The sequence below is a fragment of the Lepidothrix coronata genome, unplaced genomic scaffold (genome assembly GCF_001604755.1).
Source record: "Lepidothrix coronata isolate B3197 unplaced genomic scaffold, Lepidothrix_coronata-1.0 Scaffold88, whole genome shotgun sequence".
Taxonomy (NCBI): Eukaryota; Metazoa; Chordata; class Aves; order Passeriformes; family Pipridae; genus Lepidothrix; species Lepidothrix coronata.
The window spans coordinates 3,420,226-3,430,393 of record NW_016690268.1 but is presented as its reverse complement, the minus strand read 5'-3'; the positions used below and the strand labels follow the sequence as shown (position 1 = coordinate 3,430,393).

Here is a 10,168-nt window from a genome sequence, read left to right as displayed (position 1 = left end):
TAAGCAGAGGGGGTAGGATCACCTCCCTCCCTGATACAGGCACAAACAGGAGCAGCAGCCACGGGGGCAGAGCCCGGGCAGACGACCGGGACAGACCCGCAGCCGCCACTCCCCGCCGGGGGCGGTGCCGCTCGGCATTGGGCGGGAACTTCCGGCTCGGGCCGGCCCCGCCCCCCGCTGCCGTCCCGGGTCCGCGCTGAGCCAATGAGGGCGCGGAGCCGCAGCCGGGCAGGTAACCGGGTGCCCAATCAGAGCGGCGCTGCGGGAACAGGTGGGCACGGCGAGGTCCCGCCCCCCGCCCAGCTGGAGGCCGCGCCAATCAGGGCAGGGAGGGAAGCAGGGAAGGAGGGAGGGAAGGAGGGAGGGAAGGAGGGAGGGGCTGCCTGAGGCTCCCGGCGGAGCTGCGCTTCTTGCCCGCCCCTCGACGGCCGCCCCCGGCTGTCCGTCCGACCGTCCCTCCGGCGGCCGCGCCGGGAGGGCAGCGGGCGGCCCCGCGCCGAGGGAGGGAGGGAGCGGGCGGGCGGGCGAGGAGGCAGGAGCAGCCATGGCACTCGTGGCCCCGGAGACTCGGAAGTTCACGCGGGCGCTGAGCAAGCCCGGCACGGCGGCCGAGCTGCGGCAGAGCGTCTCAGAGGTGGTGCGCGGCTCCGTCCTGCTGGTGAGTGCGGCGGCTGCCCGGGCGAGGTTCCGGCCGGGGCCTCTTGGGGCTGCGGCGGTGTTCCCGGAGGGGGAGACGGGCCCTTCGATCTCTCCCGGGATGTCACGGCGGCGGTGCGGGCTTTGATCCCTCCCGGGCTTTGCGGCTCCTTGGCCGCCCCAGCGGGGCGAGGTGCGGGAGCAGCCGCAGGCGGAGCGGGCACGCTCCCGGCCGCCGAGGGAGCGCGCCCGCCGTGGGATGCGGCGCCCGGCGGGCACGGCCGGGCGCTCCCGCCCCATCCCTGCAAACTTCACCTGTGGAGCGAGCGGGCGCAGCTGGCTCCCGGCCTGACGTGACCGAAGCGCTTTCGTGTGTGCCGAAATAGCGGCGCAAAAGAGATTTTTCATCTCGTTGCTTTCTGCTGTCTTTACAACTAATACGCGGGTTTTTTGTTGTGTCGTGTAGAATGGAAGATGAATGCTGGCAAGTGTAGCAGGAATGTTTTAGTGTGTTGTTTATCCCTGCTGTCTGTACCGTGCTAGCTCATGGTAGTTGCCTTTTTCAGTGCACAATTCAGCGCGTTCATCTAATTTGAACTGCTGAAAGTAAATTTGTGTTAAGGTGTTTAGTCCATGGAAAGGAAGACTGAGAGGGGATCTCATCAGTGCATATAAATATGTCAAAGGCAGGTGTCAAAAGGATGGTGCCACATTCTTTTCAGTGGTGCCCAGCAACAGGACGAGGAGCAATGGCCATAAACTAAAACAGAAGCAGCTCACTTCAAGATGAGGAGGAACTACTTTTCATTGAGGGTGGCAGAGCACTGGAACAGGCTGCCCAGGGGGTCGTGGATTCTCCCTCTCTGGAAACATTCCAAACCCACCTGGACTCGTTGCTGTGTAACCTGTTTTAAGTGACCCTGCCTTGGCAGGGAGGTTGGACTGGATGATCTCCAGAGGTCCCTTCCAGCACTTAACAGTTCTGTGATTCTGTTAGATGCTGAACTGAGGCATCTGCGACAGAGAGAGAGATGTTTTTTTGGCCTGTCTGTATGCAGGTGGTGACATCTTAAACAGCCTCAGCAAGACTTTTCAGAGCTTCTCTCCTAAGGCTCTTATTCATGGTATGCATTTGTTTTTCTTGTGGTTTTGTTATCTCCAAGGGGAATGCTTCAGTAAGCACTTAACCCTGTGTTAGTAAATTGGTTTTGGTGCTGGGGTTCCTGATCCTGGAAGCTGATCTGTCATTTGTGTTTTGCTCTTGCTAATGCTAAATATGGTCTTGTCTAACTTTTTTAAACTGCCTTTCGGGACACTGTCTTGTTATAGCTGTGTGTTGTGAGAGTAACAAATGCTGTAGCTGTGATTGAAAGACCTCTCTTTAATAAAACAAAGGCTTTAAAATTAAATTGCTCTTTTCTTAAATATGGGTGATGTAATTTATAAAAGACCTGATATGCATAGTTGGGGGTCCACCTGGATACTGACACCTTTCCACAAGGCACTAGCGCATGCACATGTAATGAACATTTGGAATGTATTAGCAATTCCCCAGGGATCAAGTATTTCTTGGTAAGAGTGGAAGAAGAATATATGTATATATATATTTTAAAATATTTTTTGCACTGAGGGATCATGAAAGAGATAGGTATTTTCATTACACAGATGTTTCTTTTGCAGTAATTGGTAACCTTGCCATTCCCTTGTCTACCTTGAGAAGCTTTTCCCTTAGTTCACTTATGACTAGTACCACTGGGATGAGTTGGAAAATGATTCTTTAATTGATTCAAATACATAATAGGGTGATAGGCACTGATATCCCAGGTATTTATGCCATAACAGCATATTCTGTAGAATTTTATGGCGAATAAAGAAGTGAAGTTATGAAGTGGTGTACTGGCTTAATCTTGTTCTGGATAAGGTCTTCATCAGTATTTTATAAAGCAAAATTAGTGACTTACCATTCATTGTGACTTAACATTCATATCAGGTTTGTTATCTTTTTCTGTTAGCTTGATGCATGAAGCAAAATCCCCATTTGTCTCATGTACAGTCTAGTGCTGAAGTTCACCTTTCAGTTTCAGACATGTTTTGACCCTGCTGATATGTCTGTCTTACAATCATAAATACTGTTCATTTTATCACTGAACTTCAATGTTCCTGAACACAAACTACTCAAATAATGAAATAAAAGGCTAGTACTTGCAGGTTTACATTTACATTCTACATTTTCTTCCTCCTGTTAATGTACTGTAACTCTTTTTGTTGAACATTGCGATATTTGGAATGAAATTGTACTTTTTTAAAGGAGGAGTTTAGGTGGGAGAGTATTGTTCTTTGATATAAAAGTCTTTTTAAAAGTCTTTGCTTCTGTAAGTTTGACTGGTTGACCTGTTTCTTAGCTGTTGGAATTTCTGGGCTTTGTTATCTTAAAAATCTCTTGGGCTGACCTGGTGAAAATAGGAGTTTTAGCAGGATTATAATAGTGGAGTATTCTATTCAGATGTGTGGCTTTAAAGACCCACTTTCTTTCCAAAGCTGCATCTCAAAGCTCTTCTATAGAGCATCTCCCCAGGATTTTTTGAACTGGCTTGTCAACTGAGACATAGTGCAGCATTGGTTACTAATGTGCTCCTTCTGTGATCACTTGCTTGTGAGGAAGTGCTGAGGTTTTCCAGTACTGAAAAACTACTGAAGCCGTTTTCCATTAACTAGGCTTGCAGTGTAGAATCTGGAGGTGGGAAAGAATTCAAACTACTAGTTCATGGTGGGTGATCTGTCCAGATCTGTACAACCAAATATCACTTCTGACTGAACATCTCTGCAGCAGAATGTGCTGAGCAGTGATGCAAATCATCCAGTCGCTACTTGCAGTAGCTGATAAAAGTGAACTGTGAATACCTCTGAGCTTGAGTAGATTCTCTAACTTGTTGTTACGGCTACTGTTACATCCATTTTTACAGCCAACAATGTATGGCTAGACTTAGAAAAGTAAAAAAAGTTTTTTCCATCTTTAAAAGAGGTTTATTAGCTCATATTACTAAAATATACTTGTTTTTTTCTGTTTTATAAATGTTCTTAAGCTGATATTGATGAAAGAGGACTGAAAACAGCAAGTCAGTAGGATAGCATGGTATATCTTAAATTTTCAGATTGCTCTTCATTGGGACTAAAGACTTTCAGTCAGCTGACACACTAAATAACTTGACTGTATAGAAAAAAAACATGAAACAGCTGTGGTTTGCCAAACTAGTTTTCATCACAGAATGAAGCCAGCTTTCTTGTCAGCCTTCGACATCTCATACGTTCTTTCTGTCTACTGAACAGACAAGTACAGTTCGGTTGGCTAAACTGAAAACTTATTTGACAATCAGCTTTCCATTAGGGTGTGAGGCACATAATATTTTTCTTGATTATTTGGTTCAGTTTTTTCTATTTTCTGCTTGACATCCTTGCTGAATATCCTCTTGTGCATTGTTGATGTTGTTTTGACTTCAAACTTGACATGTGACTTAATTTGATGCCTCTGGCCACCCAAATACATTTATCTCTGAGGGAGAAGACTATGGGGATGACAAGTCTATCTCTTAAACCAGCAATCTTACCAAGAGCAGTTTTCAATTCCACTTTAGTATTATGTATAATTGGAAATGATCTCTTTAAGTGGTGATGAGAGTTACTCCAGTCATGTTGCATACAGATCAGTAGGACTTCAGGAGGTGTATGTGGTGTCTTGTTCAATGGTATGTTAATGATAATTTATCTCAGTGACAAAATTACCCTGTATTAAGTTAAGCTGATATTAAAGGATAATAAGCAATTAAGATAATGTTTAGCATATGAAATTTAATCTGTTTTTGCCTTACTGTCAATCAAATGCCCTTATTAAATATGCAGATAATGAAAATGTTTAAATATGCCAAAGAATGCAGCAAAAGTTGTTTCCCCCATGTCAAAATTAACATTCTGTAGAAGAAACTCGAGATATGGGAAAACAGGATGAAATATGAGTTATTCCCAAATTGCTCTGTGCAGCTCTTCTTTTTTTGATTTGGATGTGTAAAATAGATTCGATAACTTGAAGGCTAGAACCGGTATCTTAAGACAGCCTTGGGCTTTATAAGTTAACTTCAGATACCTGGTAGAGCTCTTGAGTTCTAAAACTCTTGCAGAAATGCAGAAATTCAGCTTTTCAGACGGGGGGAAAATCAGTGTATCTCAAAGACAAGGCTTGGATTTCCTAATGAGTTGAGGACCCTGGAAACTACAGGCCTGTCAGTCTCACCTCAGTGCCTGTTAAAGTTCTGGAAAAGATTATTCTGCGTAGTATTGAAAAACACCTGTAAGACAAGGCAGTCATTGGTCACAGCCAGAACAGCTTCATGAGGAGGAAGTCCTGCTTATCCAAGGTAACCCAGCTAGTTGATCAAGGGAAGCCACTTGAGGTAATCTTTTTGTATTTCAGTAAAGCTTTCGATAATGTTTCTCACAGGATCCTTCTGGACACAATGTCCAGCACACAGCTGGATAAACACATCATGTGGTGGATGAGCAGTTGGCTCACAGGTGGAGCACAGAGGGTAATAGTGAATGGGGGAACATCAGACTTGTGATCTGTCACTAGTGGGGTTCCACAGGGCTCCATCTTGGGCCCTGTGCTCTTCAACATCTCATAAATGACTTGGATGCAGGACTGGAAGGGATACTAAGCAAATTTGCAGATGACACAAACCTGGGAGGAGCTGTTGGCTCCCTTGAGGGCAGGGACGCCCTGCAGAGAGACCTCAACAAATTAGGGGACTGGGCAATCACCAACCATATGAAGTTGAACAAGGGGAAGTGCAGGATTCTGCACCTGTGACGGGGTAACCCTATGTGTTCATACAGGCTGGGAAATGAGGTGCTAGAAAGCAGTGCCTTGGGAATGAACCTGAGGTCCTGACTGATGGCAAGTTGAATCTGAGTCAGCAGTGCCCTGGCAGCCATGAGGGTCAGCCATGTCCTGGAGGGCATTAGGCAAAGCATCACCAGCCGGTCGAGGGAGGGGATTGTCCTGCTCTGCTCTACACTGGTGCAGCCTCACCTTGAATATTGTGTGCAGTTTTCGTCACCAAAATATAAAAAAGATATTAAGCTGTTAGAGAGCGTCCAAAGGAGGGCAATGAAGATGGTCAAGGGCCTTGAGGGGAGGCCGTATGAGGAGTGGCTGAGCAGAATGAAGGCCAGGAGCTGGACTTGATGATCCTTGTGGATCCCTTACAGCTCAACATAATCTGTGATTCTGTGATCTCAAACTCACTGATATTCTTTCTCTATTAAAAAAACTTATGTCAACTTCGTCTTTCCAATCCTGATCTCTGCTTCCTGTGAACCTCAACTCCATAAAAAAGATGGTGAGGTGCACTCTATGCTGTATTATTACAGTATTTTTAAGATGGTGTGTTTCCAAAAACACAGTTACTGGGAGAATTATATATTATTTATTCTGATTTGGTATTTTCCTTTCTGATTCATATATTGTTTAATATGCCCTGTGCACAGAGGACTTATGTCCTTTGCAAAGTGGCTTTTCAGTATATGATGAACAGAGTATTTGGAACCTCATTAACTGCCAGATTTCAGTTGTAGTGTGTGTGTAGAAAGGATAGTTGACGACTTCCTTTAGGAAAGTAGGAATTCAGAAGTCGTATGTAATGGTGAAGGGATGAGGGAAGGCTGGGATCTTCTAGAGCTGTAAAAAAGCTGGAAATATGGATGAAGCTTGAGCTTTTTGTAAATGGAATGTGAAATTGTATACGTAAGGAATCTGGGAGAAGCGAATTGTTATGAATGGATGAGTGAAAGCAGGGAGATGAGAACTGACACTCAAGATTTTAAGGGAAAAATTGTTGCTGGCAATGAACATCATCCTAACACATTCAGTCTTGGAACACGATACAAATGGTAATGCTTACCCTGAACTGTTGAACTTTACTTGGGGAAAAAACTCAGTACTCAACTCTGAAGAAGTTATTTTAGTTTATGGCATCTACTGCTTACCTTTCCTAAGGGAAATAAAAATTGTCAGCGAATAAGATCTTTTGGATAAAGCTGCTAATTTTATTTTAGCATAGTGGCCAAAGAACTTATTAATGCAGTGATTTAAAAAAATAATATGTATTAAAATGTGTGTAAAATTTCTAGTGGGTTTTTTTGATTTTGAGGTTGAATGATTGCAAGTATTTCATTTGGATACTGAAGGCAAAACTCCTTCATTTGTAAGACAAAGTAAAGACAAATTTGTTTTCTTTTTCCCCCCCCCTTAGGTTGTCTGTGTCCATAAAAGCATTAATTATGCAAGGCAGAAAAGACATAAAATTGCACAAGTAGTCCATGTATTACACAATGCTTTTCTCATTGAAGTATTTTTGAAATAATTTCTATCTAAAGATGAGAAGATACTCCAATAATTCTGGTCATGTAACTTATTTTAGACCTTAATTTAGAAGATACGTAGTTTTGTGAAAGGAGGCTTACATTCTGTCTTAGTCCAGAGGTACTGATGTATCTAGTGTCTAAAATTTAATAATCTATGAGATAGTGGTAGGTATTGCATCCTAAGAAAGCTATTGAATTTTATTTTTTAATTTTATTTTACTTTAAGAATCTTCAAAGTTCTTTTTGTGAGAATGAAAATGAGCATCTATTATCTCAAAATAGAGATTTCCTCTAGCATTAAACCTCCAATAAATTAACAGGCATGTTAACCTGTTTAACATTATAGACTAGATGTCTTGTGTTAAACAAGGGTCAAAATTTCATTGGTACAATGGACTTTGCTGTGGAAAAAAGTTTGCTAGATGTCTAAAGGTCTTCAGAAAGCTGAGCAGGAGCTCTGGAGGGGGTTTTATGAAGAAAACTGTTGTGGACCAGAAAAATTTGGTCAGAGAAATCTGTTGCTGAGGTTGTCTTCTACTTATACTCTCATTGTGACTGGTTGACAGAAGTATCAGCTTTGCTGCAGAAACATTAAGAAAATAAAAAAATCTTAATCTGACTGCAAGGTGTGTGGGATGGGATTCTTTGTTATCATAAGGATGGATTATTATGTCTGTTACAACAGTTTGTCATCTCCTCATCTGTGCTTAATAAGTCAGATATGAGAGGAGGAATGAGGAATCCAGATACTGTCTTCTGCAGGCTCCTGCTGCCTCCAGAGATTCCTGACAGTTTAAGTAAGGGGAAAAATAAGAAAGAAGAAATCAAAAGCCTTTGTTGAAAAGTCTGGATCTGGCACCTCAGGCTGGTGAAACATCCTTCCATTCTGTGAGTAGGGCTCTGTTTAAGGCAGTGGTGAATACCCAGAATAATAATTAAAAAAAACCCCGCAGCTGGAAAGACCTCTCCAAATGATGTGATGCCAAGGAGTGCTGTGGTTCTCTCACACAGTGACAGGTTGGCTGAGACTGGAAGACACCTCTGGCGGTTGTTTGGTCAAACCCTCTGCCTCAAGCAGTGTCACCTAGAGCCAGTTGCCAAGGCTGCGCCCAGGCAGCTTTTGAATATCTCCAAAGATAGAGACTCCACAACCACCCTGGGCAGCCTGTGCCAGTGCTCAGTCATCCTCACAGTGAAAAAGTGTTTCCTGATGTTCAGAGGGAACCTCCTGTGTTTCAGTTTGTGCCCATTGCTTCTCGTCCTGTCACTGGGCACCACTGAGCAGAGCCTGGCTCTGGCCTCTTTGCACCCTCCCTTCAGGTATTGATGCAGATTGATGGGATCCCCCTGAGCCTTCTCTAGACTGAACACTCCCAGCTCTCTGTTTTTCCTCATGAGAGAGATGCTCCAGTTCCTTCATCATCTTTGTGGCCCATTGCTGTGCTCTCTTCAGGACATCGATGGCTCACACCGATAGCAGACTGATTCAGACTGGAGTACTTATTGATGTCAGTGTTAATGGAGGCTTTTTCTGGAATTCTAGCTTTAAGCTTCTGGGTCCAGGCCACATTTTGGGTTGGGGCCCTCTCTAAACAAAAAGGCCCAATCCTATTAGAGAACCAGCTAGATTTTTATTTTTTTTTTCCAGCTCACTAGCTGAAAGAAAGGATGCCAGGTAGTTTTAGAAGGAAATTTGTTATTTAACTGCTGCAACTGTGTCAAAAAAAGAACATGAAAGTTCTGGATCATTTTTCAATCTGGAGACTGTGAGGAGGAAGAAATAATTTAGTTGAGGCTGAATGTTGCTGGAAAAATCAGATTCACGGGATTTCTGTGGAAAGGTAAATGCAAAGTAGACCTTGTTGCATACAACATTCTCAATATTGATAGTTCTGGAAGAAATGGCAACTTTATAATTCTCAGCAAATAAAGGAAACATGGTTTAGACTGTTTTTTTCTCCTAACTGTATTTGTTCTTGAAAAGTTCTTCTAGTAACAATTCTAGGAAAGAATACTAGAAATTAAGAAATGTAGGACACCAAATCAACAAAACTGGTCACCTTTAAAAATGATATCTCACTCTTCTAAATTTGTTTGAAATTTTTTGGGAAAAATGAACACTGTTACAGTCCCTACAAGTTGAAATCAAATAGTCCCTTTTGAAATTTCTTCTACTGAGAAACATAGTTGTTCATGCAGTGGGAATATGAAGTGACCTCACATAAAATTAATTAAGGTGCCTACATGTGCTTTAAAACACAGCTCTTCCCCAAACCTAAAGAAAACAAGAGAAACAAGCTCAAACCACCCCCCCAAAAAAAAAGAAAGGTAAATGTATCAATTTAGTCACAACAAACCTGAGAAGGAGTAATACTGATCCTAGCTGCTAGAGTACAGAGAAGCCTGTAATATAGATCCATTAGTGTAAATAAATAATCCTTGGCTGCTGCTTTGTGTACTTCTGGGTGCTTTTTGATACTCAGGTGTGCCTATTGACTTCAAAAGAAATGGCATGTTGACAGATAGTGATCTAGGTTTGGAAATTTGAGGCATACACTAAACCGTTTTTGGTACTTCCAGGTACTCTGTAGGTGGGAAGGAGTTACTTGGTAAATTCAGAGATAAGACGGGGGCTTATATTTTTACTACTGTAAAATTATTCCACTAACAAAGAGTGACACATTTTAATCAGAATAGATAATGCTTGCATAATTTTAAGCAGAGAAGGCATTTAAAGATCTGGTTACATCAGGGCAGGGATGCAATATGTTTCACTTGTTATAACACACAAATTTTAATGTACTTGATTCAGGACTCTGGAATTTAACGTGTCTGAGTTTATAGACGTAAAATTTACTTTCAGCTTGCAAATTCAAAGCCTCCATTGCCTTTGGATGCTTGTGTTTTGACATGAAGGTATATGATCTTGCTACCTTATTGGTTACCCAAGGCGCAGCTGCCCTTCATAGGCTGAAAGGAGTACTGAAACATACATGAACAAAAAAAGCAGGAGCTCCACAGAAAGAGCTGGGTGTTTTCCACGAGAGTGGCAAGGGCTAGTAAGATAGCTCTCGGTCTCATTTTGACAGGTTTGTGAAGAAATCAAAAGTCAAAT

General features: G+C 42.9%; 1 protein-coding gene across 4 annotated transcripts in view; it reads left to right on the top strand.

The window, feature by feature from the left end:
• Positions 1 to 534: 534 nt before the first annotated feature.
• DOCK9 (dedicator of cytokinesis 9) overlaps positions 535 to 10,168 on the top strand; it is a 113,529-nt gene continuing 103,895 nt past the window's right edge. For all 4 annotated transcript variants that reach the window (XM_017821084.1, XM_017821078.1, XM_017821086.1 and 1 more), the window contains exon 1: positions 535 to 658. In XM_017821084.1, coding sequence (XP_017676573.1) covers positions 545 to 658 — 114 coding nt within the window. In that variant the 5' untranslated portion in view covers positions 535 to 544. The remainder of the gene's footprint in view (positions 659 to 10,168) is intronic.